Source organism: Equus asinus, chromosome 4, assembly GCF_041296235.1.
Source record: "Equus asinus isolate D_3611 breed Donkey chromosome 4, EquAss-T2T_v2, whole genome shotgun sequence".
Classification (NCBI taxonomy): domain Eukaryota; kingdom Metazoa; phylum Chordata; class Mammalia; order Perissodactyla; family Equidae; genus Equus; species Equus asinus.
In genome coordinates, this window is record NC_091793.1 from 61,209,762 (window position 1) to 61,236,849 (window position 27,088).

The 27,088-nt window shown below is 62.7% G+C and overlaps 3 protein-coding genes across 19 annotated transcripts in view; 1 reads left to right on the forward strand and 2 right to left on the reverse strand.

The window, feature by feature from the left end:
- Positions 1-17,563, forward strand: part of LIMS2 (LIM zinc finger domain containing 2) — a 58,378-nt gene extending 40,815 nt beyond the window's left edge. For 10 of the 13 annotated variants that reach the window (XM_070507369.1, XM_070507365.1, XM_070507363.1 and 7 more), the window contains exons 2-10: positions 24-183; positions 2,804-2,870; positions 3,117-3,237; positions 13,021-13,170; positions 13,786-13,936; positions 14,833-14,925; positions 15,531-15,579; positions 15,727-15,802; positions 16,507-17,563. In XM_070507369.1, the coding sequence (XP_070363470.1) occupies positions 28-183; positions 2,804-2,870; positions 3,117-3,237; positions 13,021-13,170; positions 13,786-13,936; positions 14,833-14,925; positions 15,531-15,579; positions 15,727-15,802; positions 16,507-16,654 (1,011 nt within the window). In that variant the 5' untranslated portion in view covers positions 24-27 and the 3' untranslated portion in view covers positions 16,655-17,563. The remainder of the gene's footprint in view (positions 1-23; positions 184-2,803; positions 2,871-3,116; positions 3,238-13,020; positions 13,171-13,785; positions 13,937-14,832; positions 14,926-15,530; positions 15,580-15,726; positions 15,803-16,506) is intronic. The other 3 variants (XM_070507371.1, XM_044769227.2, XM_044769226.2) reach the window with 2 other exon arrangements.
- Positions 3,244-12,152, reverse strand: GPR17 (G protein-coupled receptor 17). 3 transcript variants are annotated; one of them, XM_044769224.2, is made up of 2 exons: positions 9,834-12,152; positions 3,244-7,040 (listed from the first exon to the last, which is right to left on the reverse strand). In XM_044769224.2, exons 1-2 carry the CDS (start codon positions 10,000-10,002, stop codon positions 5,992-5,994), a joined length of 1,218 nt encoding a protein of 405 aa, XP_044625159.2. In that variant the 5' UTR covers positions 10,003-12,152; the 3' UTR covers positions 3,244-5,991. The 3 variants fall into 3 exon arrangements, with proteins under 3 accessions (XP_044625159.2, XP_014693264.2, XP_070363461.1); XM_014837778.3 differs by having other exon boundaries at positions 3,244-7,073; XM_070507360.1 differs by having other exon boundaries at positions 3,244-7,073; positions 8,957-9,970.
- Positions 17,564-17,790: 227 nt separating the features above from the next.
- Positions 17,791-27,088, reverse strand: part of MYO7B (myosin VIIB) — a 93,520-nt gene continuing 84,222 nt past the window's right edge. For 2 of the 3 annotated variants that reach the window (XM_014837756.3, XM_070507356.1), the window contains 14 exons: positions 26,241-26,422; positions 25,212-25,339; positions 24,722-24,879; positions 24,016-24,169; positions 23,360-23,515; positions 22,351-22,456; positions 21,438-21,551; positions 21,053-21,140; positions 20,338-20,444; positions 19,703-19,888; positions 19,248-19,364; positions 18,959-19,042; positions 18,634-18,753; positions 17,791-18,215 (listed from right to left, as the gene is read on the reverse strand). In XM_014837756.3, the coding sequence (XP_014693242.3) occupies positions 18,114-18,215; positions 18,634-18,753; positions 18,959-19,042; positions 19,248-19,364; positions 19,703-19,888; positions 20,338-20,444; positions 21,053-21,140; positions 21,438-21,551; positions 22,351-22,456; positions 23,360-23,515; positions 24,016-24,169; positions 24,722-24,879; positions 25,212-25,339; positions 26,241-26,422 (1,802 nt within the window). In that variant the 3' untranslated portion in view covers positions 17,791-18,113. Of the gene's footprint in view, positions 18,216-18,633; positions 18,754-18,958; positions 19,043-19,247; positions 19,365-19,702; positions 19,889-20,337; positions 20,445-21,052; positions 21,141-21,437; positions 21,552-22,350; positions 22,457-22,522; positions 22,887-23,359; positions 23,516-24,015; positions 24,170-24,721; positions 24,880-25,211; positions 25,340-26,240; positions 26,423-27,088 lie in introns of those variants that run through there. The other variant, XM_044769216.2, reaches the window with a different exon arrangement.

Consider the following 27,088-nt stretch of genomic DNA (forward strand, 5'->3'; position numbering starts at 1 on the left):
GCGTCCCATTCCTTCTCCCGCAGCAACATGTCCAACGCCTTGGCCAATGCAGTGTGCCAGCGCTGCCAGGCGCGCTTCGCTCCCGCTGAGCGCATCGTCAACAGCAACGGAGAGCTGTACCATGAGCACTGCTTCGTGTGTGCCCAGTGCTTCCGGCCGTTCCCTGAGGGGCTCTTCTACGAGGTGAGGATGCTCCCGGGACCCTTGGCCGGCTGCCTTCTCGGAGCCCGAGCCCCTGACCCAGCTCAGAGCCTGTCCTCTAGGAGCCTGTGGGCCAGGCCCCACCTGGGTCCTGACCAGTGGCTGATGGCGTGGCTGTGCCAGACCTTGAGCTGAGTGGTGCTCCTGCCAGCACCAGACCTTGCTTGCCATACCTTGTGAGCTCACCCCTCACCTGTGAGATGTGAACAGTGCTGCCTGGTGGCCGTGGGTGCTGAAGGAGAGTCACTGGTCTCCCAGCCCCTCTGGGCCAACACCCTGCCCTGGTGGCACTTGGGGAGGACAGTAAACACAGTAAATATAAGGTATATCAGATGGTGCTAAGTGCTCTGGTTATAAGGAATCTTGGTCGGGGGGAAGGGTGGGTGGTCAGGGACGGTAACGTTTGAGCAGACCTGAGGGAGGTGAGGGAGCCATGCACACCTTTGCAGGAAGAACACTCAGTACACAGCCAGTGCAAAGGTCCTGAGGTTGGAGCGTGCAGGGTATTTGAGGAGCTGTGGGCGGCCGGTGTGATGTAAGCAGAGGAAAGGAGAAGGAGCAGCAGGAGATGAGGGCAGGGAGGCAGATTTTGTTTGGCCCCGCGGGCCTTTGTGGGGCCTTAGGGTTCCACTCCGGGAGAGGCGGGAGCCCTTGTAGGGGTCACACCATCTGCCTGACGTTTGGAAAGGACCACTCTGCTTGCTGTGCTGAGGAGAGACTGCAAGGGGCAGGGACAGAGCTGGAGAACAGGTGGGGCCAGAGCTAGATTATTGCAATAATCTGGGTGAAAGTGGATGGGTGTAGGCTGCGCTGCACACGCTCACAAGAGCAGATTGTTAAATTTTCAAAAATCTTGCGAGCTGGTTGTTAAACACAGCCATTATTGAAAATCAAATTCTATAAATATACAATGAGATAAAATGTTATTAAAAACAAAGGTAACATTGGGGCTGGCCCCGGCTCCGGGACGAGTGGTTAAGTTCGCGCATTCCGTCTGCTGTGGCGGCCCAGGGTTTTGCTGGTTTGGATCCTGGGCGCGGACATGGCACCACTCGTCAGGCCATGCTGAGGTGGGATCCCACATGCCACAACTAGAAGGACCTGCAGCTAAGATATACAACTATGTACCAGGGGGCTTTGGGGAGAAAAAGCATAAAAAAAATATAAAAAGAAGATTGGCAACAGTTGTTAGCTCAGGTGCCAATCTTTAAAAAAAACAAAAAAACAAAGGTAACAAATACTGAAAACTCACCATTCCCTAATCATTTTATTACATTTGCTATCACCAATGCCTTTGCGGTTGTTCCTGTCTGTCGCGCCTGCACGGTGAAAATGCCATGCACAGCAGCTGCTGTGCGGCTCTCAGCAGATCCATGCCTGCATCACGCTGGTAGCTTGAAATTGGCCACGGTGGGAATATTTACACCATAAAAACTGACAAACGCTGCCGATAGGCCCCCAACCCCCCCCGAGGTGGTGGTGGAACACTGACTGGCACGCCGGCGGTGGTGGCAGTGGAGCTGGTGGCCAGTGCCAGATGCGGGCAGGATTGGAGCTGATGGCATTGGCTGGCGGATGGCTGTGGGGTGTGATCTGCCTGGCAGAGTGGGAGCAGCTGTTCCTCATGGTGCCTCCTGGGAAACGCCGGCCAACTGCAGAGGCTGTGAGAAGGGTGGGCAGGGCCGTGTGAGTGGGTGCATGTGCCTAGGATGAAGCCTGGCACACAGCAGGTGCTTGGGAAGTACTCGCTGCTGAATGAGTTTATCCCCTGCTGCCTCTACAGGTCACCGCGCAGGGCTGTATCCAGTGGCAGCCTAAGAAGATACTCATTTTAGAGAACAGGGGAAACCAAATGAAATTGTCCAGGGAGAGGAAAGCAGAGAAAGGCTTTGGCCACACTTGGGGCCAGTGCAAGGGCCCTCGTTGCCCAGACAGATGGGGACCGCGGTTGCCTGGCTGGGGTCCACACTGGCTCCTGCTGGCTGCAGGCCTCAGGGTTCTCCCTTGGGCTCCCTTCCCACCCCTCCCTGTGTCCCTCATTCTGACTCCCCTCCTGGGTCCTTTGTGGCCTCTGGGGGAAGTGGTCTTCTCACACAGAGAGGACACAGGAAAGACAGCAAAGTGACACATGCAGTTCCAGCCAGACCCCAGCCCTGCTCAGCCTGAGCTCCCGCCCCCTTGCTCCCAGGACCAGCAGGGCCCAGCTGTTCAGCACACAGCAGCAGCCCTTTGAGGGGTGGCCTTCCTGAGCTCCCGCCCTGCCCTGGCCCTCGCTGTGCGAGGCCCTCACTTGGGGCTCCTGCTGGGTCGGCGGGGCCAGTTCCCTCCCGCCTCCAGGTCTTGCACCTGCTCTTCCCGCTGTCTGGACTGCCGTCTTCCCAGGACCTGCCGTCTGCTGCTGCCTTCTAGCTCCTTATTGCCCCTCCAGGAAGCCCTCTCTGGAGGGAGGGTTGGGTCCCCCTTCCTGTGTGGTAGCAGCTGTATGAAGTGGGTACTCGTCCAGCCTCCCTGAGGGCAGGTCCTGACCCGATGAGGACCGGCCCGTGCAGCTCAGGGGAGTGACGGTGGCTTGCTTGTCCCTTCTCTGCTGGTCCCACTGCAGTTTGAAGGCCGGAAGTACTGCGAACACGACTTCCAAATGCTGTTTGCTCCGTGCTGCGGATCCTGCGGTAAGGGCTGTGACACCCCGGCACTGCCCAGGAAGGGTGAGCAGGAGCGCGGGTCTCCTCCCTGACCACCCGCGCTCTCTGAGCTCCAGCCTTCAGGCCCCCGGCGGCCCCACCTTCCCACGATCTGGGACGGGAGCCCTGGGACCGCCGCGAGCCGGTGGAGTACCAGCGCGGACAGGACTTGGGAGGGGCTGTGGGGTGGGGGCGCGTGCCCTGCCCTGGCCAGCGGGGACCTCTCTCTTCCAGGCGAGTTCATCATCGGCCGTGTCATCAAGGCCATGAATAACAGCTGGCACCCGGGGTGCTTCCGCTGTGAGCTGTGTGACGTGGAGCTGGCTGACCTGGGCTTTGTGAAGAACGCGGGCAGGTGAGCCGGGCCGCCTTGGACAGTGAGGGGGGGCCCTGGTCACAGGCGCTGTGTAGTGGGAGCCAGGCCCGGTCCAGGCAGATAGGAGAACCCTGTCCAGTTTCGGGGTGAGGACTGAGGCTGGAGAGAGTGAGGGTGATGAGGCAGGCCCACCCCAGGCTCGGGGGCGTTCCCGGGAGCAGGCTGGCAGCTGACAGCAGATGGCTAGGAGGAGGCCGGCTGGAGCAGGAGCCGTTAGACGCCGTGGAGGGATAGGGAGCTTTGAGTCAAGTTACTACAGCCCGGCCACCCCGTGCTGCTGACTCCAACTGTCCGCCTCCCTCCACGTGCCCACGGTGGATGCTGCTGGACAGAACGCGCCACACTGGTGGCCATAACCCTCGTCGGCGCCCAGTGCCGGGTCTCTTTAGTAGGCCAAGTCCCACTTCCAGGGAGACTTTCTCTTCTCTCCTCACCCCCTCCTCCCACCGCTGTCTCTACACCCCCACAGTGAGCACCTCGCCTCCCACTTCCCGGCACCTGTACTGCCCCTGCCTCGGTCAGGTCACGGTCACAGTGGAAGCCATATGCCTGTGCCTCCCACAGCCCCGCTCGCCCCTTGAGCGAAGGCTCCTGGCTTCCTCTGCTCTTTCCCTGTCTAAAGGATCAGGCTCCATAGCTCCCGGTTCACACGCCCTCGGAGCCTTCCTCCCACTGCGGGTCTCTGCAGCACCCTGGGACACCTGCTGCCTCCGCCCAGCTGCTCCCTGTGGCCCAGGCTGGTCGGGGTCCCTGTGGTGTCCACGTTGCAGACCTGGGGTCCCTGCTGGGTCCTCCCTTGACCCCCCAGCAGCCTTCACTGCAACTCCCCTCCTTTGTGCTGAAAGGCCTCCTGTCAGGCTGCTCAGGACTGCTCCGTGGTGTCCTGCGTCCTGCCTGCGCTTGTCCCTTTCCTCTTCTCCTTCCTCCATCGTCTCTTCATGTTGGGCTCTTTTGGGGCTCTGCGCTTGGCCCTCGTGTCTGCCCAAAGTCCCAGAGCCCTAACTGGCCCAACTGCCCACGTGCCATCTCCACTTGGTGTCCACCAGGCATCCCAAACCCAGCGGGTCCCCAGCGACACTGAGTCGCCCTCTGCTGCCCACTGTGTCTCAGGGAAGAGCACCGGCCGCCTCCTTGCCCACACCCTGGCTGCCACCAACTTCCACAGCCTCTCCTCTCTGGGCCCTCGTCTCCGTCTGTCCTTCTGTTGTCGCAGCCTCCTTCCTTCCTGCTGTAGTGATCTCGTCTGGTGGTGCGAGCCGGCCCCACCAGAGACACACGTGGCCTCGTGTCTGTCTTGATGTCTGCAGGGCCCTCAGCCGGAGCCTGAGCGTCGCTGGTCTAAATGAGAGGCTGTCGGGCAGACAGTGCAGCGGCCCCCTGCTGCTGACCATTGGGGTCACCTGCTGAGTGCGGCCTGAGGGGGTCCTGTCCCCTTCCTGAGCCACAGCTCACACAGTTTGTTGGGAAAATTCAGAAGAGACTGGAAGTGCTTGGGAAAGTAAGGTGGGATACGAAAGGGCCACGTTGCTGTCACAGAAGGGGGCGGGGCTGTCTCTCAGACTCTCCCTGGCCCAGGTGCACTCTGAAGCCCAGGATGCAGGACTCGGAGTCCCCGGGGGCCAGGCAGGCCGTGTGGCCGCCGGAGCACAGTTGAGGGCGTGCGCAGCCCTTGCCTCTGCTGCCTTCGCCTCCACTTCGCCGTTCTCGGGTCGGGGGGAAGAGAAGTTCTGGGAAGGGTGTTGTGTTAACCAAAACAGTAACCTTCAGAGTCTTAATGTCCATTATGTTTATGATCAGTATAATCAAGTACAGAAAAGGACCTGTTAGGGCTATGAAGTGAAGCAGAAGGGAGCTTGGTGGCCAAGGTGGTAGAGGCCTCTTGGGAGGGAGCTGGGCTAAGGACGCCCCTGCTGGGGCTGAGTTAGCGGAAGACACGTTCACGTGGCAGACCCCGGCGACCACGGCGACCTCAGGCAGTGACAAAGCTCGGCTCCCTGAGACTGTCCGCCCTTGCTTTGTCCTCGACCAGGGCTCGGGAGGGGCTGTGCAGCTACCCAGAAGCTCTGGGGCTTGTCAACCCACATGTGGGTCTGTGTGTGGGTTATACCGGGGGCGTCAAGAACTGATGTCCCCACAGGCCATGTGTGCTGGGTGTCAGCTGGTGGCCAGCCTGAAATGACTTACCGTGTTCAGCTGTAATTTATAGTTCATGTCCCCTGAACTCAGGGGCCATCTGGCAAAGGTGCCACAATGGGAACTCAGAACACCTTGCACTTCAAAGGAAATATTTAGATGCTCCACCCACCAAGATTCCCACGTCCCCTCTTCTGGGCCGTTTGCCCTCGGGGCTCCTTTCTGCAGAGCCGGGGCCACAGTGCCTTTCTGTAGTGGGGAGGAGGCGGGGGCCTGAACGTTCCTCCTCACCGCAGGGTGAAGCCCCCAGGATCTAGAGCCGTAAGGGTACAGGGCCACCACAGTCTGCGGAGGGGTGGCCAGTGGTCCCTGTAGTCAGTTCTCCCTTTTTAGGGAGTTTTGTATTAGGTATAAGCCAGAACTCAGCGCTGGATGATTAGTTTGGACCTTGGAGGAAGGGTCGTGACCTGCTGAGATTTCTGTTTCCCATCTCGGGGCAGCTGGGGAGAGGGGAGCTTCTCCTGTGCGTTTGGGAGAAGCTGGAGCCCCCCGGGGAGCTGCCCTTCTGTGACAGTCTGCGGCTGGCCGGCGGGTCCGGTCTCAGAGCTCGGACCTGGCGCTCAGGGAGCTCTCGTTGGTCTTGCCGTCCAGGCTGGGGGGCGGGCCCGAGAGCCGCCGGCCGCAGAGCAGGTTGCACAGGGCGTCGCGGAACTTCTCGGCCACAAAGAAGTACATGACGGGGTCGAGCGCCCCGTTGAGGCTGGTGAGGCAGGAGGTGACGCGGTTGCCCAGGGCCAGCGCGCGCTGGGCGGCACAGGAGGTGCTCCCGCGGTAGAGCAGCAGGTAGAGGGAGCGGTGCACGTGGTAGGGCACGAAGCACACCAGGAAGATGGCCAGCACCATGGCGATCATGCGCACCGCCTTGCTCTTGAGGCGCTTCTCCACGCGCGGGCCCTGCCGCAGGCTGCGGATGATCAGCAGGTAGCAGGTGACCGTGGTGACAAACGGGAAGGTGAAGGCCACGGCCAGGGACGCGAGGGCGTGGTGGGAGGCCTTCTCCCGGTACAGCTGCAGGCAGACGACCGTGTGGTTGGTCTGCACGGTCTGCGGGCTCACCAGCAGCGGGGCCATGGCCACGGCCACCACCACCCAGAGGAAGGCGCAGGCCAGGTGGGCATAGAGGGGTCTGCGGAGCTTGAGGGACTTGACGGGGTGCACGATGGCCAGGAAGCGGTCAGCGCTGATGCAGGTGAGGAAGTAGATGCTGGCGTACATGTTGAGGTAGAAGAAGAAGCCGGTGAGTCGGCACGGGATTTCCCCGAATGGCCAGTGGTTCCCGGAGAAGTGGTAGACCAGGCGGGTGGGCAGGACCAGCACACAGGACAGGTCGGCCACGGCCAGGTGCATCAGGAACACGTTGGCAGGGGTGCCCGACTTGTGGTCCCGCATGAAAAGCCACAGGGCCAAGGCATTGCCCACAAAAGCCAGGATGAAATCCAGGAGGTAGAAGGAGGCGAAGAGGACGTTCTCCAGCGGCGTCTCCTGGCCGCATTGCTCTGCGGTGGCCAGCGAGGAGTTGGTGATCAGACCTGAGGAGGCCAGCTCAAGGCCATTCATGCTTTGGCTGGAGGCAGAGCTGGGGCACGAGCCTGGAGGGAACAAGCAGACAGGTCCCAGAGAGCCTGGGACAGGTGAAGTGTCACCCTCTCTGGACGTCCAGGAGCCCCGGGAAACCTTCAGGCTCTGCTGACCCTGACCTCGGCCCTGACCCCAGGGACGGCACTGCTCTAGGCTGGGCGTTGCCCTGGGGACTACTGAGGGGTACCTCCTGTGTCCATTGGGGGGTTTTCTGAACTTCAGCAAAAAGTAGAAACAAAGCCAGGGCCCGGAGCTTTGCAAGGCTGCTCCTGGGGTGGCCTTCCCCTTGTGAAGCTGTGTGCCTGCTGAGCATGTGAGGGCCTGGGGGACAGAGTCAGCCCCACGGGGAGCAGGGAGTGAACCCTGTATGTCTGAGGCTCTGGGGGCAGGAGAGCGGAGGGAGGGGCCCCACGTTTTCTGTCCCGTTCCCAGGTTGCTGTCCGAGTATCAGGGGCTGGCATGTGCGGCCCTGAAGCCCCACTCCTGATGGATGGGGGGCGGGTTACCTGTTCCTGAGAGCCTGGTGCACGGAGCCTGGCCAGCTCCTCAGACCTCGGCCTGGCCGGTGCCGACCTGCCTGCCCAGCCCACGGCACTTCCCACGCGTGCCGTGTCCCTGCTTCCTGCCTCTGTCCTGCGCCAGCCACGCAGGAGGGCCCCCGGGGATACAGTGAGGCCAGGTCCTGGGAGGTCAGGGGCCTGCTCTGTCTGCTGGCACCTGAAGGCCATCCAGGCCTGGATCTCAAGGTCTCTCGAGCTTTCTGGACTCAGCCCACCCACTCTGTTTGGACATCCTAACGGGTGGAGACCTGTACTTCAGGGAGCCGTGCGCTTGGGCCTCAGGGGGTTTGACCAGCGGAGCACTGGACAACCAGGAGGCAGACTGTCCCAAGAGAGCAAGAGCCACTGTCCGCAGAGGCGGAGAGCCCACCGGGGTTTCCCCACCCAGATCTCAATCTCAGGCCTGTCCGAGGCCGCCTGTCTGCCTGGCCTCGGTCTCCTGCTTTCCCCACCCCTGAGGGGCCCCCTTCAGAGCCCTGCAGACCGAGGTGAGAAGCTGTTACATCTGGTGAACCCCAGTTCTGGGGGGTTCCCCACCACTCCCTGGCAGATGGGGAAACATACTCCTGTGTTGATTTTGATCAACTCAAGAGATCCCCAAAGGAGAGGGAGGGTCAGACACTGGCCCCTCATCTGGCCTGAGCACAGGTGAAGAAGCCAGGCCCGGGGGGAGGGGAGGCAGCAGGTGGGGGCTGGGGTTCGGGGGGCTGGGCTGTCAGGCAGCAGCTCCATCGTCCTCATGGAGCCTGTCAATGGGCTCCCTGCGCCCCTCCCCACCTGGAGGCTGGCTGAGTGGGAGGGAGCCAGGGGCAGTGTGAGCGAGTGGCAGAGAGCTCAGGCCAGCTGATGTCCTCAAGTAAGGGGCAAGGTGGCACTTGCCTAATCCTGTCACATTTTGAAGGGATCCGAGGAAGCTGCCCTGCGCAGATTCTCTCCCCAGGACGCCTGAAGTTCTCATACAGACGTTTCCCTGTGGTGTGACCTGAGGGGGAGGCTTGGAGGCTGGGGGAGGGGTGGGGCCAAGTGAGTGCAGGGTCTTGTTGGAACTGGGGTGTCAGGGGCTGTAGAGGGGCTGAGCTGGGTACCCTCCACTCTAGGCCGCCCCTCAGGGCAGGGCGGGCGTCCGCACCCGGCCCCTCCGTGAGGGCTCTGCCTGCCGTGCTCGCTCGCAGCAGTCCTAAGAGGCAGGCTGCGGGAGCCCCATTTTATAGCTTAGGAAATCAAAGCTCAGGAGCAGCTAACTCGCCCGCGGTCACGTGGCCAGAGGCAATGGCCCTGGAGCTGGGCGTCAGGTCAGGGACACCCCACACCTCCCAGGTCACGGCCTTCCTCTGGGGGCTGGGAGTATGGCTGGTCGCAGAGCTCACCCTGGTGTTGTCTCCCAGGCTGAGTGCCTCCTCTTCGGGGCCTGGCCCCCAAATTTGGGGGCCCCAGTGCACAATGAAAATGCGAGCCCTTCTTCAAGGAGTAGGAATTTCAAGATGATGACAGCAGAGCATTAAACGGAGCGTGGGCCCCTTTGTGGCTGCACGGGGTGGATGTGCCAGTGCCTGGCTTTCTGCCTCCTGCGGGCCTGGCCTCCCACCCCGCTGAGGGCTGCACGCTCCCTGTTCTCTCTGGGAGGGACACTTGACTTTAAGACGCTTTCCAGCTTATGTCTGGCTTGTCCAGGTTTCTCTGCCCTCCCCCGTTTTAGGAGTTTGGATCCTGGTTTTTGCAGCGGGGTCTGAAATGGGCCCTGCGTCACTCTCCATGCATCCCCTGGAAGTGTGAGCCTGGCCTGCAGTCGCTGGCTCCCCGATGGCTTGGTCTGCTCAGGGCAGGGCGGCTGGGTGGGGTGCACGCAGTGGGCCTGGGCAGCGCGGGCCGCGGCTGAGGGTAGGTGAGCGTCAGGGCACAGGGGTGGCCGAAGGACGAGGCCCGGAGGGAAGTGCTGTGGTGGGGGTGGCCTGGCGCCTCCTCCCTGTACCCCGGGCCAGTGCTGAGAGCCTGGCTGTGGATTCTGGCTGTCACTGCTGCTGTGGGGCTCAGGCAAGGCTCAGCCTCTGTAAGCTGACGGTGGGACAGGAACACCGCCTGGCAGCACCGCCACCGTTCAGACCGGGGCAGCCCTCAGTAAATAGGTTATGCTGTTATCACAGAAGTGTCTTGGGGACAAGGACACCCTCGTCCCTGTCCTGCTCTGAGTTTGCCTCTGCTTGGGCCCCGAGCTCCCTGCCTGCCCCTCCCAGCGCCAGCCCTTACCTCTCACAGCAGGTCCAGGCAGAAGGGGCAAGAGGGCTGGGGGGCAGCAGGTGGGCTGTGGCCAGTGGGTGGTGGCGCTGGGGTGGGCTCTGTGCAGCTGTGGTGGAGGGCTGCTATTTAAGGAGAGGAGGGGAGGCTGCAGCCCCTCTGGCCTGAAAGGCCGCTTCATTCCCGAGGGTCCCTTGTGTGGTGGGCCACTCCCCGGCTGCCTCTGCTGCCACTGGGCTGTGAATATTCCAGTGTGTCCCAGCCCATGCGCCCCCCCACTCCAGCTCGGCCACCGAGCGTCACAGAGGCTGAGTGTGTGACTGTCTCAAAGCCATGGAGTAGGCGTGGGCTGGGTGGGGGGACGGGCTGGGACCGACAAACACAACAGGACGCTTCAGAACGGGATAATTTCCTACTAGTTGGGGGGCAGGGAGGGGCTGGCTGCCATGGCAATGGGCCCGGGCTCCCAAGCCTGCTTGGCCCCCAGTGCAGGGGGTCTTGTGAATGGGAGGGTGGGAGGCTGAGGAGTGTTGTCTGGTCGAATGAGAGGGAACTCTTTCAGAACACTTGCTGTAGGGTCCTTGTGTCCTGCCCCATATAATGAGGCTCCGTTTGGGCATGCGGAATAAATCATGGCCTTTATCTCGAGCGAGGCACAGCTGCAGGCCGCCTCATAATGGGGCGCTGTGTGAGCCTGTGGGGACGCAGCTCAGCCCTCGAGGCCCGGCCCTCACCTGTGCGGGCTCCTCCTCTGGACAGGAGGCTGTGATGAGGGCCACTGCTGCCCACTCGCCCAGACTCCTCCTGGGGGTGGCTCGAGGCTGGAGGTGCTTGGATGTGGCAGTGGCTCTCCTGAGTCTGCCCAAGCAAAGCTTGTTTCTCTCTGTCTTTTCAAAAATGATATATCCGCTAACACAGGGGACAAAATCACTGTTCCTAATTTCAAAAGACCTTTAAACTTTTTAGTTGAAGCGTTAAAAATGTATGTAGCTATCATTGGGAAGTAACTACCACATGTATCACCTAAAATTTGTCTTTTCGCACAAGCCTGTGCCGTTGGGGTTTCTGGATTGCCCGTTTTACAGAGGAGGAGACTAGGCTCAGGGGTGAATAACTTGCCAGTGACAGATCACCAGGAAGTGGCAGAGCCAGGATTTGAACCCAAGCACATGCCACTCCAAAACTATGCTTTGTGTGTGTGTGTGTTTTGTTCTGTTTTTCTGTTGCACCTTGATGCTAGAATTCTTAGGTTCCATCTTCATTCTACCTGGAAAAAAAATCTGCAAGTTGCCGTTTCCTCTGGCACTGGCATCAGGTCTGTCGAAAAGGTGTTTCTCATCTGGGGTTCCTTCAGGAGAGCCAGGCTCCTCTGTTCTGTCTCACCTTGGAGTCAGTGGGGTGTGCAGGTGTGCGAGTGGGGGGCAGCCCCCTCAGTGCCGTGCCCTGTAAGGTGCCGTCTGGAAGAACCAGCTCCCACGGTTTGAAATGAGGGTATCCGACTGGCTGCCCTGAGCAGGGCATGTCTGAGGTTGGGGTGATTGCTGACAGTGGCTTTAAGGGCACTGACCACTGCAACAGAATTTTGGGGAGTTGCGCTAATTTCTATAGCTTTGAAACAAAAATTGTTTCATGTGGGTTGAGTGTAGTCCTAACGCTAAGAGGAGTCCCCAGAATTGGGAGTGGGGTAATGGGGAATAAACGCTGTGTCTGTGACAGAGACACACGCAGGAGGCAGATTGCTATGGAGAGGGCTAGCCACAGAGGAGAGGGTCAGCTCCGGGCCCGCTGTGGCAGGTGGCCTGGGCTCCGCACTGGGGGCACAGGGTGTCTGGGTCAGAGTGTAGTGGGAAAACCCATTGGGCTTCAGAGATCTGGGGACTGAAAGGGGTAAAGTCTTAGTTCTGGAGATGAAGACTGCAGCCACAGGCCACGTCTGTGGTCCATGGGCAGGTAGAGGAGCCAGGGGTCCTGGGCCAGCAGCCACTGCCCTCTGTGGCGGACATGCAGGGTTCGGTGAAGCATGGCGGGGAGCCGGTCAGAAGCTTAGCTTGGGCCCCTGCCCTTCACACGCACTGGGGAGGTAAGACACACACAGGGCAGCAGTATGTGCAGCATGCAGTCCAGACCCAAGCGAGGTGGCAGGCACTGTGGTCCAGCACATGGTTGCTGAGTTGGCTGCTCTGGCATCTAGGATCTGCCCACTACACCTGCATAGGGGATCCTGAGTCTGTGAGTTAATCTCTGAAGTAGCCTCCCTGATGTGCCTGTGAAAGGGGCCGATGCTGGCATCAGGTGGTGGAGGCTGGCGGGGCGGACAGGCTTCCTGTGGATTGGGGGCCTGGAAAGCGGGGGGGGGGGGGGGAGCCCGGATGCATCGGGAACACTTACAGATGGGGGGGCAGGTGGGGGACGAGGAGCAGTGGATTGGGGCCTTTGTGCATCTTTGCCTGGGGACCCTGAATCTAAATTCCTGCCACCTTTGAGGCCCAAGGACACAGAAACCATGTTGATTTCTCTCTCAGTAGAGACCACAGCTGTTGCTCAATGCAGAGAGAGGCATCAGAAATTACTCCGAGGTCTTTACAAAAAAGACTCTGTAACGACACATCCTGGGTTTGGGGGCCTCCATCTGACACAGCTGTGCTTGTCTTTGGAGACAGAAAGAGCCTGTACATGTTCGGGTCCCTCTGTGTCTGGCAGACCCCAGAGGAGGCGGATGTGCAGGCCCTGGCATGTCTCGGCCACTTTGCTGGGCACAGCGGGGATTGAAGGCTAATAGTTACTATACAGTTACTCATGGGTGTTAAAAGACATTTGAAAAATGAAACCGATTCTTCAGCAAATGCCAATAAAACAACATCTACTCTATTCTGCATGATGTCCTAGGCTCAGAAGAGGTGTCAAGAAAAACCTATCACGTTTGCCCTACTATCCGAAGATGGCAGACTCCTCCAATATGGTGCATGTCCTTCCAGTCCTTCTCCTGTGCAGACACCCCTTTTAGAGGATGCGTCTGGCCTTCCTGCCGCAGGGGCGGTCCCTTGCTTTCCTGGCCTGGCCCCTGGAGGCCCGCGGGCATTTGCTAGAGTTGTGTGTGGGGGAGTGGGGCGCGGATCTTCTCCAGGGAGGCAGCCGGGCTGTCTGCAGAGGAAGAGGAGGCCTGGGCGTCTGCCCCTAACCCCCGCCTCCCTTCCTGCAGGCACCTGTGCCGGCCTTGCCACAACCGTGAGAAGGCCAAGGGCCTGGGCAAGTACATCTGTCAGCGGTGCCACCTGGTCATCGACGAGCAGCCCCTCATGTTCAGGAATGATGCGTACCACCCGGACCACTTCAGCTGCACCCACTGTGGGTGTGTATGGGCAGGTGGAGAGCCAGTGGGGGTGGGACCGCCACCCTGGCAGTGATGGAGCAGGAGAGATGGCCCCGTCCTGAGAGTGGGGCGCAGGGTGGAGGTGGAACGGTCCAGGAAGGCACAGCTGCAGGGGACCCCTCCCTCAGGGCGCTGTTCAAGCAGGGCTCGCATGGGTCCTGGCTGGAGCCTCGTGGGTGAGGGAGGGCTGGGACCCCGCTGAAGCTGAGAGGAAGGAATCAAAGGCAGAGGGCATGGGTGGGGAGGAGGGGTCCGTGCTGGTGTTGGAGAGGGGAGCGAGGGGAGAGAAGCTACAGAGCCGTCCCCCCAGATCGCAGTCTGCTGTGGAGGGGCCCGGAGAACAGATCAGCTTCTCAGAGGGCCTGACAGGGTGGAACACAGGCCGCCTTCTGCAAGGGCCAGGCAGGAATCCTGTGCCCCGGGGCCTGTCTGGGCCATAGGAAGTCTCCAAAAGGATCAGAGATCAAAGAGCCCCCTGCCCTGGGTGCTCTGCTGGGACAGTGGGGCCTGCACCCCTGGGGCTGGAGGAGCTGGTGTGACCCCCACCAGCACAGGCCCTCAGAGAAGGCCTGGGGTCTCCACACTGTCTTCCAGGAAAGAGCTGACTGCTGAGGCCCGTGAGCTGAAGGGTGAGCTCTACTGCCTGCCCTGCCATGACAAGATGGGCGTCCCCATCTGTGGGGCCTGCCGCCGGCCCATCGAGGGTCGTGTGGTCAATGCGCTGGGCAAGCAGTGGCATGTGGAGGTGAGTGGGGTTGGCCCAGATGGGAGGTGGCGTCCCCATGAAGCCCTCCACTCTCCCACCCCCAGAACGTGGGCTGGCTCCCAGCAGGCACCTTCCTCTTGGGTGCTGCCCCTCCTCCCTCTGGCTGGGGACCAGCTGGTCCACAGGAGCCAGGAGACCAGAGCGCACAGCCCATGGTTGGGCAGCCACGCTCATCTTCCTTCCTCCCCCTGCTGGCCTTCTAGAGGATTCCAAAGTGATAAGAAACCCTTGGGGACCACCTGCCCAGGCAGCTGGGTGGGACTGCAGCTGACGGAACCGGGTGTGCGTACAGCCCACACAGACGTGGAAGCCGGGCACACCTGCAGGGGAGCTCCTTAGGTGTGTCCCATGGGTCACCTGGCGCACTCACCCCTGCACTGGGGCTCTAATGGTCCTATGGACACTACTCGGAAGGGAGGTTTTCGATCCCCAGTGACCTGGCCAGCTGTGTATCCCAGAACCTCTGCCTTGGGTGGTGTCTTTGAGAAGGTCGCCATGCAGCCCTGGCCCCCGCGCGCTGTGGGAGGGGATCCTCACACGCAGAGTCCTCACCAAACAGAAGATGCTGCTCTGAGACTGCAGGCCTGGCCCCTGGGGGATGCCCATGGGGGGCAGGCGCATGCAGCCTTCTGAGGGGCACCATACTGACACCAGCAGCCCCCCAGGAGGGCCCGCACCTGACAACTTGGGCTGAGGCTGCAGGCCTGGAGAGGACGGGGACGCCGGTGTCACTGGGTGTTACAGAAGGAGCGGGGTCTGCTGACCCAGGGCGGTGGCCCACTGCCCCACTGTGAGCCAGCGAGGCACTCTCCCCAGGGGCCTCTGCTTCCTGTCCCCCCGCCACTCCCCAGCCCCGACACTGCCCTCTCCCCTAGCACTTTGTCTGCGCCAAGTGTGAGAAGCCGTTCCTGGGTCACCGGCACTACGAGAAGAAGGGCCTGGCTTACTGTGAGACCCACTACAACCAGGTAGGGCTGGCCCAGAGGGTGCGCTGGCAGGGCCTGCGAGGCCACGGCTGGAGGGGCTGCGGGGCGGTGAGAAGGCTGCCTGTGAGCGCTGGGGGACGGGAGGCAGTAGGCAGCCCTGGCAGGAGGTCAGGAGCTGTGCTGGTGCTAAGGCTGGGCCTGAGTGCCCAGCCCTGGCTCCTGGCTCAGCAGCCCTCCCGGCCTCCGGCTCCTCATTTGAGAATTGTGCCTCTGTGGCCCAGGCCTGTTGTGGGACTGAACGAGATGACAATGTGAAGCCCTGGGCTCACAGGGGTGGCATTTACCACCACCCGCTCCCTCTCGCCATGTCTGGCAAAGCCACCCAGTGCTCTGGTGCAGAAGACAGGGGTTCCCACCCTGGCCCACACCTTGCAGGACACTGGCAGGAGCAAGGGGCCTTTTGGGGAGGAATGCCCTTACTGTCGTCCTTCTGGGGGATGATGGGCCCGCGGTGCCCCCACACCTGGCCTGAGGCTGTGCCCTGCCAGGTGGATGCTGAGAGCTGCCATTTGGGGGGGTTGGTGGGCCAAACCCCTGGCCCTGGGCTGAGGCACATCTGCCTGGTTGACACGCTGCTCTGTCCACAGCTCTTTGGGGACGTCTGCTACAACTGCGGTCGTGTGATTGAGGGCGATGGTAAGGCTCCTCTGTCCCTGTGCCGCCTCCCTCCCCCGGCCCCCGGCCCCTGCTCCCTCCTCCCTCTCCGGGCCTGGGTCCTGCAGCTGCCGCCCCACTGGCCCTCAGTCTGCCCTGCTAAACCCCACCCGCATCTGTCCGTCACAGTGGTGTCAGCCCTCAACAAGGCCTGGTGTGTGAACTGCTTCTCCTGTTCCACCTGCAATGGCAAGCTCACCCTGAAGTAAGTCGGGCCAGCCTCCAGGGGTGCTCCAGGGGTGTGCTGGGCAGAGAGGACTTGCACAGTGTCTCCCTTACTCCCTTTGCCCTCCCTCCCTATGGAGCGTGTCCCGGGGGCTCGGATTTGAGTGGGCTTTCCATGGGCTCTTCCTTTCCTCGGGCTTTCCCTGAAGGCCCACTCTGGTCAGGACCTGGGGATGCCGTGGGAGCAGGGGGCAGCCCCGGCCCCACGGAGGCAGGTCCAGGGACTTGCAGGGCAAGTGACATGAGCCTCCACCACACCTGTGTAGACCCTGGGCTCTGGGGAAGGAAGGGCATTCCAGCCCAGGGAACAGCATATTCAGAGGCAAAGCAGTCAGACCGTGGCCTCATCCAGGAGGCCAAGAGGGGTGCAGGATGGCTGGAGCTGGGAGGTGTGATGGAGCCCAGGTTTCTGAGGACAGCAGGAGCCAGGGATGGTTCTGGAGTGTCAGAATCCAAGAGAAGTCTCTAGGAGGTGAGGGAGGCTGCAGCCCACCTCCTCGCCAACTGTGACCTTTGGCTAGAAGCTCATCTGGGGCTTGGCCTGCAGGCTGGAAGCAGGCTGGTGGGGGAGGCTGTGGGCTAGGGGCCAGGGAGGCCCACTCCTTGGCCTCGATGGGGTCAGAGGAGGCCCAGGCCAGGGTTGGTGGGGCGTGGGGCTCTCCTGACTGCTGGACATCCCCCCAGGAACAAGTTTGTGGAGTTCGACATGAAGCCTGTGTGTAAGAGATGCTACGAGAAGTTCCCGCTGGAACTGAAGAAGCGGCTGAAGAAGCTGTCGGAGCTGGCCGCCCGCAAGGCACACCCCAAGTCTGTGGGCCTCAACTCTGCCTGAAAGGCCCCTGCCTGCCTCCCGCCTCTCCCTTCCTGCTGGTCTCCCTGCTCCTCGTGCCCCTTCTGTCCGCTGCCTCGGCTCTGACTCCTCCATCTGTCGCCTCTCCCCATCTCCTCCCTCCCTCCCTCCCTCTCTTCTCCTCATCTCTCTGCTCAGCAGTCGTCCGTCCCCTCTTCTCTCACCCCTGCCTCCTCCCCACATGCCTCTTCTCTCCCTGGCCTTGGGCTCCTCCCCTTCCTTCTGTGCAGACCCTGGGCATAGGCGGAGGCCCTGGAGGTGGTCAGCCTGTGACGGGCCTGTGCCCACAAGCTTCAGCCTGAGGTCCTCCAGGGACAGGAGTGAATCAGTGCCTGGGGCCACCCGGCCCCAGCCTGTCGTGACCTCTCCCATCCCTGTAGGGGGCCTGGTGGCTCACTTTCTCCTGTGGGAGCTTGGCCAGCCTCCACCCTAGCGTGGCCCCACTGTGCGCACATGGCCCTGGGACCAGGGCCACGAGAATGGGGGCCTCTGGCAAACCGCCCTGCCACCCTTCGGCCACACACTCACTGAACCAAGTAGGATCCCTGTGCCCAAACTGGGCCAGCAAGCCCTGCCAGCTGTACCCCACGAATCAGCAGGAGGGCCAAGGGCCCCACTCCCCCATCACCCAGGAGGCCTCCTTCCTGAAATCCTGCCTTGGCCACTCCACTGTGCTTCCTCCAGGCTCCTCTGTGGCCCCCACAGCCCCTCCAGCTCCACCCCCCCAGGGTACATGCTGACTCTCTGGGTGCGGCTGGGGGTCAGGAGGTGGTGGGACCAGCTGGGTGGCTCATTCCTACCCTCCAGAGACGACACTTCCTCTGTGGCCAGCACAGGACCTGGCATTGTGACTCACACTTGCACAATGAATGAAGGCTTATGTATACACCACACGGCCCGTGTGTTCTGTGGCATGGGGAGTGAGGCATGGGCGGCGGCCCCTGTGGACACACTGCTGCAGGGTTGTTGGACACTTGGAGACCAACATCAGATAGGACAGGCAAAGAGCTGCTCAGCTGGGACCCAGCCCTTGTTCCTGGGGCCAGGCTGCCATCAGGACTTGGAGATAAGGCCAGCCAGAAACTCTCAGTCCACCAATGCTGGCCCCCACCCTCTTCTCTCACTGACACAGTCGCCACTGATCTGTGAATTTTTATTGACTGTTCTTGAGGTGGGGGGTCCTCTCAGCCATCCACCCACCGGCCTGGAGGCCTGACACTCCCGCCCTGCCCTAGGCTCCCTGCTTTGGCACCGATGGTCAGCACCTGGGGGGGGGGGCCTGCTTGGGGTGCTGAGGGGCCTGGGGGGTGTGTCTTGGGGAGAGGGCAGCATGAAAGGCTGCCTACTGAGGGCAGGCCCAGGGCTGAGAGGAGGGCCCTAGGGAAGTGCTGCCGGGACGCCGGATTGGGAAGGGTGACTGAGTGGCAAGCAGGCCCCGCTGCTACAGCTCGGCCAGGGCTGGCACCTGGGAGCCCCGCTGCTTGTTCACAGTGCTCAGGAGCTGCTGCACATACGAGGTCAGCAGGTCGTCCATCTTGTAGCCCTGGACACAGGAAGTGGGGGTCAGAGGCTGTGGCACAATAGGGGGCTGGGACCAGGGCCTGGCAGTGCTAGCTTCTGCCGCTGCAGGAGGGAGGGAGCAGTGTTCTTGCTGCTGGGAGTGGAGTGCCCCCCTCCTTCGAGTGCCCTGGGCCTCGGCCACGGCCAGGCCTTGCTGCCATGCTCCCTGGGTGACGCACCCAGCCCTTCCCGCACCGTGCCTCCTTCCAGGCCTCTGCTGGTCCAGCCCGGCCTTGCCCACCCCAGGCACAGGTGGCCGGGCCCTTATAGTGAGCAACTTGCCTGGTGGCAGCCGGGGGTCAGGGTGGGGGAAACCCAACCCCTGGTGCCTCTCAGTCTGTGTGTCTGGGCTAGGAGAAGGGACTCAGGGCCCTCAGGAGGCCCCCAGGCCTAGGGCTCACCAGAGAGGTCTCACACAGCAAGCGGCTGCCCCGGCCCAGGGTCCCCAGCACCATGTGGAAGTAGGTGCTGCCGCTGCTCCAGCTGGCGATCTTGGTGAAGGGGTAGGTGGTGAGCAGCTCCTGGGGGTGGGGGGCAGGGTGAGTGGGAGCCGGCTGAAGCCCTGGGGCCCAGGGACCTGAGTCTGAACTGCTGCCCTAGGGCCCTCCAGAGCGCACGGGGCTGTTGGGGGTAGGGGGGACAGGAGGGCAGGTGACCAGAGCCCCCCACACACAGGGGTCCTGGGCCCTTGGTGGCCTCCCAAGCCCTGCTGGGCCCTGCTGCTACCTTGGTCTTGGGATGGATAAGCAGAACCCCGTGCCGGTTGATGGCAATGAGGATGATGTCCGGGTAGGAGGGCTCCGAGGTTTGCTGGGGAGGGGTTATGGTGGTCACAGCCCAGCCCAGGAGGCCAAGTGGCCACCTCCCTGAGGCACACACACACACACACATGTGCACACATGCTCCTCCCAATCCTGGTGGCTGGAGATGTGTGCTGGGGCAGAAGCTCAGGCTACTGTGGCCAGAACCGGGGGTCCTCCTTGGTGAGGACAGTGGGGTGTGGGGCGAGGCCTACCTTCACCTCGAAGAAGGCAGACCCGAATGTGGGCCACCGGCAGATCCACTTCAGGAAGGCCACTTTGGCCTCCTCCACTGTCTTGTCCCTGTGCTGTTCACAGGCCAGAAGGATGCTCTGCGGGAAGTGAGGGCCAGTGAGGGCCTGTGGGGCCCACTCTGCCCAGCCGGGCCCTCCACATGAGGCCCTGAGGCCTGGGTCTAGAGCAGTGCCTGCCTGCCTGAGGCCAGCGTGGGGGCACTTAGAGCCGAGTGTGTCCTCCAGCCCCGGGAGGAGAGAGTGTCTCCCGCATGCTGTGGACGGCGTGGGGAGCGCGTGCCGTCCGCAGGCCCAGTCCACCCTCCATGCCCAGGAATGTGCTCGTCCTGCCCAGGCAGGGCCTGGCACCCTTGCCCCCGGCGGGGTCCCCGGTACAGGCAACAGCCTGAGGGCCCCTTCCCCAGCCCGTCAAGGACCTTTCTCCATTCCTCCGAGGACATCAGGCGCGTGAGGTTCTCGGGCACGAGCTCCCTCAGGATCTTGGGGATACTAGCTAGGTGGGCCCGGTCGTTGCCAAACTGGGCCTTGTAGATGAGGCCTGCCAGGTGGACGGCGTCCTCCCGCGAACACTTGTGGAACCCACGCAGGTACTTGGGCAGCTCCTGGGTGATGGACACACTGGGCCTCAGGCTGCTGTGCCATAGCCCTTGTGCTCCGGTGGGAGGGGTGACAGCCTGCCCCCATCCAGGAGACTGAGCCAGCAAAAAGCTAAGGCCCTCTGGGTAGAGTTCCCAGCAGAGGAGTGACGCCCCAGTGGGAGCAGGACTCCCTGACGTCACCGTGGAGGCCCCTCCTCTCCTCTGGCAGTCATGCTGCAGGTGCTGGCACATCACTGTCCCCAGACGCTACTGTCCCTCTGCTCCCACCAGAACTCTCAGGGGCTTGGCCTGCCCACCACAGGGGGCCTCAAGGGCCTCAGGAAGCCCCTGGCATGGGGTGGGTGCTGGGGGCAAGGTGGCCGCTGGCCTGCCACCGCCTCCATCTCTCTGGGCAGGTGTGGGATAGAGGGAGGGTGGACTCAAATGCCCCAAGGAGGGAGCCTGCTGGGTACCTGGTGGTAATGCAGTATGGTGTCTGCATTCACGTCCTTCCCTGGGACCACGTGGAGCCACAGTTTCCTCATGAAGTACACCTGGTAGGGGAGGGTCACGGCGGCCCCTGGGCAGGGGCCCGGTGAGCACCAAGCCTGTTCTGCGCCCTGCTCCCTCCAGGGCTTCCCCTGGCCCTGCAGGCTCTGTGGCCCGGCTGCCCCACCCTCTGGCAGCCCAGGCACTGCTGCCCACATCCCTGCACCCTGCTCACTGTGCAGGCTGCTGACGCCCCTCACATCGCTGCTGTGCTTGCTCCCGCTGCTCCCCTGCGGGAAAGCCTGCGCCCCTCTCTTCCCGCCCCACTCCTCATCCTCCAAGACTACTGTAGGGGCCACCTTCTCCAGTCACATAGCTGGACCTCCCTGTGGGGGTCAGGCCCCTGTGCGTCCTTCCTCACACTGCAGTCCAGCCATCTGTTCTAGGTGTGTCCCCAAGCCCTGGCCCTGCCCCAGCTGGGAGAGCTCCCAGGGCAGGGCCCTCACTGCTGCCCTGGGTCTGGCCATACCCCTGACCCGGGGGACATAATAGGAAATGAATGAATGAATGAATGGGCATGGGCCATGCCAGAGGTGCCAGGAAGCCTTCCAACCCTGGCCCAGGGAGGCAGTCAGCTCCTGCCCCTTCCATCCCAGACCCAACCCCCCGCCCCCCTACTCCACACAGACCTCCCCTTACCCTCTCTATGGGGCTTGTTCCTCTTCACCCAGTCAGACACGTGCCGCAAGGAGTCGAAGAAGAAGTCTCCCTCCTTCTGGCTGATGACCTGGGGTGCGTGGGGAGCAAGGCACAGGGGTCATTCAGGCGGAGAGCTTCCACCGGGTGCCCACCCAGGGGCCTGGGTCCTGCCAACCCACTGTGGCCTGGAAGGCAAGGTGCCGCCCTGGGGCAGGCCTTGCTTGCCTGGGGCCTGTCCTTGAGTCAGGCTGCTTGAGGGGTCCCTGACCCCACCAGCCTTCATCCTGCAGCGAGGGGCCTGGCCCAGCAAAGGTGGGAAACTGCCACACACAGCAGACCCACGCCCGCTTTCCCTCCTGGCGCCTGGCTGTAGGGCTGGCCTCACCTTGTCTGCGATCTTGATGAAGAGGCTGCAGCCTTCCCAGGAGGCCAGCTGCAGCGTGGTGGAGATGCTGTTGCACACGTCCCGCACGCGGGTGTTGGAGCCCACCTCCAGCATCTGGGCAGAGAGGCCACACGTGAGTTCTCAGGACGAGCCTCAGCCCACCTGACCCTGTTGAGGGGCTGGATGTCCTGAGAAGAGCAAGACTTCTCCGCCAGAGAACTGGCCCAGGGTCTGTGTTGTTTGTCACAGTGATCACTGCCTCAGGGCCCAGGAAGCCCAGCCTTTTGAACCTGCTTTGAGAGCCCTGCAGCCAGACCATGAGAACTTTCCGCTATGGGACTCGACTGTCCCCAAGACAGTAAAGGCCACAGTGCCATTGGGGAGGGCTGTGAGCACACTGTCCCCTTGGCCTCCTGGGCCCATGCTGCACTCCTGCCACTTGGCCCGGGCCCCCTCCTCACAGCTGGGTCCTGGTGGCCTCCCCACTCCCACCAGCAGACAGCACAGGTTCTGTCCACAGGCAGCGCTGCTCATTCAGCCCCCGGCCTGGGACTCAGCCTTGCTGTCCACCCTTCTAGCCTCCTCTCTCCTGCGCCTTGGCCTAGAATGCCCCTCCAGACCTTTGGGCCAGTCCCCACCTCCTACTGCATGAGCTGGCCTTCCTGGGCGGCCGCGCCTGCGCCAGCCCAGACTACCTGGGGACGCACTGAGGAGCGCACGAGCAGATAGTTCTGGGGAGATGGGGTTGGCCAGGAGAGCAGGGAGGTGAGCTGATCCCTCTGACTGAAAACAGCTGTGCCAGTCCGCTTCTCCCCGCTCTCCTCAGGCCGCCAAGGGGCAGGGCAGGGGGCCTCGCTCTCTGGGCTGTGGGCCAGGAGGCTGGGGGCCCGAGTCCCTTGGCGCAGGGGCTCACCTCGCTGGTGTCGTTGGGGAAGTAGATCTTGTGGCAGATTCGGGAGACGTTCTGCTCCATGGCCTCCACCTCCACCTGGTGTGGGGGCTGCTTCCGGGGCCCCGTCCTAGAGCAGCGCAGTGCTGCACATGTCACTCTGCCAGGCTGCCACGCCCGCCCCACCCAGCCCAGCCACCAGCCTCCACACTAAAGTATGTGCCAGACACAGAAGAAGAAATAGCCCCCGAGACCACTGCTGAGGGCGTGGGTCCCAGGGTGCTGCACGCCTTGGGTGCTCAGCACGTGGCCCAGAGGAGGAGGCAGAGGCCAGCCTGGACTCACCTCCCAGGTGACCCACGGTTCTGTGGATGCTGGGAAGGCCTGGGACACACATGGGGAGGGACCCTGAGCTGGGGTCCAGGACTCCATCAGGGACTCTCTGAGGGCACCCACCTCCCCCTCTGCGACCAAGGCTGCCACTCACTGTCACAGCTGCTCACATGGCCAACCCACTCTCCTCATAGCTACAGGAGGCGAAGCTGGAGGGGCCAGGCGGCCTGGAGGAGAACCCAGACAACCCCAAGGAGGAGCTGCCCCGCTGTGGCAGGGCAGGGGCAGGGGGACTGCCCATGGACCGGCAGGGACCAGCTTCCGGCCTTGGCCACTCTGGGCCGGGCTAGGCAGGGAGATGGGTGGCGTGTGGCATCGAGGTCACCCTCTGGCTTCCAGGCAGTTCCCTGTGTGCCCCGGACAGGCAGCCGTGGGGGCAGGGTGCACGTGGCTACAACTGAGCCGGCCAGCAGCCTCCACCGAACCCCCAGGCTCCCTGTGACCCTCCTGGGCCTCACCCTCTGCCTTTCTCCCCAGTGGCTGGGGGCTGGTCCTGCCTCCCCAAACTGACACCAGCTTCTGGGGAGGACCAGAGTCTGGCCCTGCTGTCCACAAGCCCCAGGAGGGCCCTGGTCCCCCAGCCCCTGCACACTGACTCGGCCGGTGCTGCCAGGCAGGGGGGCTGGCAGGTGGGGCTCACCTCAGCACCCTCTGGAGGCGGCGGCTGCAGTCAGGGGCCAGCAGCTTCTTCCTCCGGGTGTCTATGAACTTCTGGGCATGGGGCAGCAGCGCCTTGCCTGGTGGGAAGAGGCCTGTGCAGAGCCACAGCAGCTGCCAGCCCCGCTCCTCGCTGTACCTGGGGATGGCAGTGCCCGTCAGCCCTGGGAGGGCCCTTCCCGGGGGCCTGGGCCAGCCAGGCACTGCGAGGAGGTGGATGCGAGGCCTGCCTGAGGCTGTGGGTGTCTGTGGGGCCTGGCCGGGGAAAGGATGCAGCCGGCCTGCTGCCTAGCTGCCCAATGCCGCGAAGGTTCTCACACCCATGAGACAGGCAGGGGCCGCTACTGTGCCCATTTGGTGGAGGTGGGCACCAAGGTTTTGAGAGGCCACGGCCTGCCGGGCTCAGGAAGGAGACAGGGTGGGAGCAGGCGGGGCCCAGGCAGGCCCGTTCCCTCCCTGCTCTCACCACCCGCAGGGAGTCAGCAGGATGGACCGGGCTCCAGCCCTTCCCACTGCCTGGTAGGCTGGGAGCCTCCATGAGCGCCTGTCTCCCTCTCTGAACTGCAGGCACAGCCCCTGGGGCCTGGGGCGAGGGCTGAGGGAGCTAGGGGGCCTCCACCCCACCCCATCCCAGCAGACCTCTTGGTATTGTGTGTCAGCTGCTTCAGGATCTGGCAGTAGACCTCATCCTGCAGGGCCGGGTCCTGGAGGGCCAATGAGAAGATCTGGTCGCTAAGCTCCAGGGAGGTCCAGGCCTGCCGTGAGGGGTAGTCGCCCATGTACCTGAGGATGGGTGCCGCCGCTAAGGAGAAAGTGTGGGGGCAGATGCCTGTCACCACTGACCTTGAGCTTGACCCCCTGACTCCAGCCCCAACTGACCCCTGACTCCAGCCCAACACTGACCCATGATTCCAGGCCCACACTGACCCCTGACCCAGGTCCCACACTGACCCCTGACTCCAATCTCCCATTGACCCCTGACTCCAGCCCCACACTGACCCCTGATTTCAGGCCCACACTGACCCCTGACTCCAGCCCCACACTGACCCCTGATTCCAGCTCCACACTGACCCCTGACCCAGGTCCCACACTGACCCCTGATTCCAGGCCCACACTGACCCCTGACTCCAACCTCACACCGACTCCTGACTCCAACCTCAGACTGACCCCTGACTCTAGCCCCACACTGACCCCTGACCCAGGCCCCACACTGATTCTGGACTGGCCCCATGGCTGCTGTTGCCTCTGCCCTGCGCTCCGTGAGGCCTGGCCCCTCATGGGGCAGCTGATGGGCCGAGCCATGGGGCTGGTGTGGCACCGGGGCTGGCTGGCTGGGGAAGGATATCGATGAAGGTCTGACAGGCGACGTCGCACAGCTCGGCACTGGCGTGTACACGCTTGAGGAGAGGCTGCCGCAGCGGCTCAACAGAGTGGGCCCACAGGTGGCCCCGGGTGCGGCCCATGGGGAACACAGCTCTACTGATGGTCTCCTTCTCCGGGGCCCTGGCAGGGGTGGAGGCTGGCGTGAGGGCCTGCCTAGTGCCTTCTCCGCCTGTGCTTTCCTCTGTCCCCTCCCCACCCGCCTGCAGTATGCACAGAGTGGGGAGACAGACCTGGGCTCCAGCGTGGGTGCCCCGTGGGGATGCCCTCTGTGCTCACAGCTCTCACCTAAGAATGGGCACCTCCCCTGCCCCCAACCTCCCAGGGTGGCCATGTGAGGGTCAGCAGGGCCGCTCCCCAAGCCCCGGGAGGCCAGGCAGGCGCCGCCCCAGCTTCTGTGGCCTCTCAAGCCCTCAGAAGTGCCAAGGGGCTGGTGGGGCTGCCGGGGTGAGCACCTGAAAAACTCATAGGAAAATTCCTCCAGGGTGTGTGGCTCCTTGGGCTGCTCATCAGGTGACAGCTCTGGGGGCTGCCCCTCCTGGGCTGCCAGCTTCCGCTTCTCTGGTGACATGGCCAGCAAGCTCTGTGGGGGCACAGACGTGTGGGCGCCCAGGAGCCACTGCCCACAAGGCCCTTCCCATGGGCTCCTCTTGGCTTGGCTACCTCAGTGACTTGGGAGGGGCTGGACCACAGGGCTGCACAGGCCTGGGCCTACCCCTCCCCCGTCACTTGCTGTGTGACCAGGACCATTGACTCAACCTCTCTAAGCCTGCTCCTTTTTCCTTAGGAGGGTTTCTCAGACCCACCAGGCTTCCCTTCCACTGGGCACCTCTCCTCAGGGGTATCCCTCACCGTGGCCCTGCTTGCCCGGCCCCCCTCCTTCAGGCCTCAGCGTGAATGTCTCTCTCTTAGGGATGTCTTTCCAGGGGCTCAGTGGTGAGCCCCCACCCTATCACGTGCTCCCATAACAACCAGTGCTTCTCCTCGGTGGTACTTTGCACACTCGCCATCAGTTTGTCATTTGCCCAAATGCTCCTTGAGGCAGAGCGCAGTCGTGTTCAATCCTCTACTGCAGGCACGGGCACACTGAGTGTGCCCTCTCTCCCCATGTGTCTGGTTTTGGGGGCTGGCCGGGGTGGTTCTCAGGGGCAGGGAGACGTGGCCTGTTGGGTCAGGGCTAAACGAGGCTGAGGCAAGGATGGGACTGCTCCCAGGACCCACCGTGGTGGGAGAGACAGAAGGGACGCCCATTTATCGAGCAGCACCTATCGAGCACCAAACACTGTGCCGGGCCCTCCAGAAACACCGTGCCAGCTTCACAGTCACCTCAGAGGGAAGGCGACGCCAGCAGAGCTGACCGGACACCTTGTGAGGCCCTCTGAATGTGAGGGGCAGGCCCTGAGCTAGACCCCTGACTGGACCTCTGGGGCCCCTTCCTCACGTGCCCTCGGGTGCCAGGCTGAGGACAGGTGAGCACGAGTTACCAGCAGCTGCGCCGAGGGCTTGGTGACCGTGGGGATGGCATAGAGGTAGGCCATGGGCACCAGCCCTGTCTTGCCCGTCCGGTCGTTCTGGCCCAGGATCCAGTTCTCGGAGGCCAGTAGCCCCTGCTTCTTTGTCAGGATCAGCAAGTCCCCCTTCTTGAAGGGCAGGAGGGTGACATCACCTGCAATTCCAGGTCACACACAAAGGGCAAATAAGCCATCATGTATTGAGGCTCCACAGAGGCAGGGGCTGTGCTGGCATTTTGACAGGTGAGGAAAGTGCACCGAGCGGCGGACCCAAGGCCACTCTGAGAACGAGTGGTGGTGGATCCCCAGAGCTCAGGGCCTCAGAGGGCCTGGACAGGCACAGAGCCCGGGAGGCGAGGGCGGGCGTGGGGGCTCTGACCGCAGCCCCAGCCTCAGAGACCTGCTCAGAGAGGTGGGAGATGAGGTAGGCTGGCATCATGCACCTGCCTGGCACTGCCAGCCTCTGAGCCCACTCCTCGTCTCTCGTGGGGATCATGAGCCCCCTCCCGCGGCAGCAGTGAGGATGGAATGGGCAACAGGAGTCCAGCTTCAGGGCTGGCGTTTCTTCCTGCTGCAGGCCCCACGCACGGCCTCCTTCCCCTGCATCCCGCTGACCCTGCCCGCCCCCTTCCGAAGCCTGAACGGCCCCAGCTCATCCCGCGAAGTCTCAGTCTTGCTGGAGCGCGGGCTTGCCGGGAGCTGGCGCCGAGAACTAGACCACTAGGGCTCAAACGCCCCAGCCCCCGAGCTGTTGTGATCCTGGACAAGCCGCCTCCCTTCTCTGAGCCTCTGGTTCCTTGTCTGTACAGTGGGCTCACAGG

Coding starts and splice junctions, on each gene's coding strand:
- GPR17 (XM_014837778.3), bottom strand. CDS start 10,002: ATGAAGCGGCCTTTCAGGCCAGAGGGGCTGCAGCCTCCCCTCCTCTCC. Junction 7,074..9,833: donor GCCTGGACCTGCTGTGAGAG/GTAAGGGCTGGC, acceptor CACCTGTCCCAG/GCTCTCTGGGACCTGTCTGC.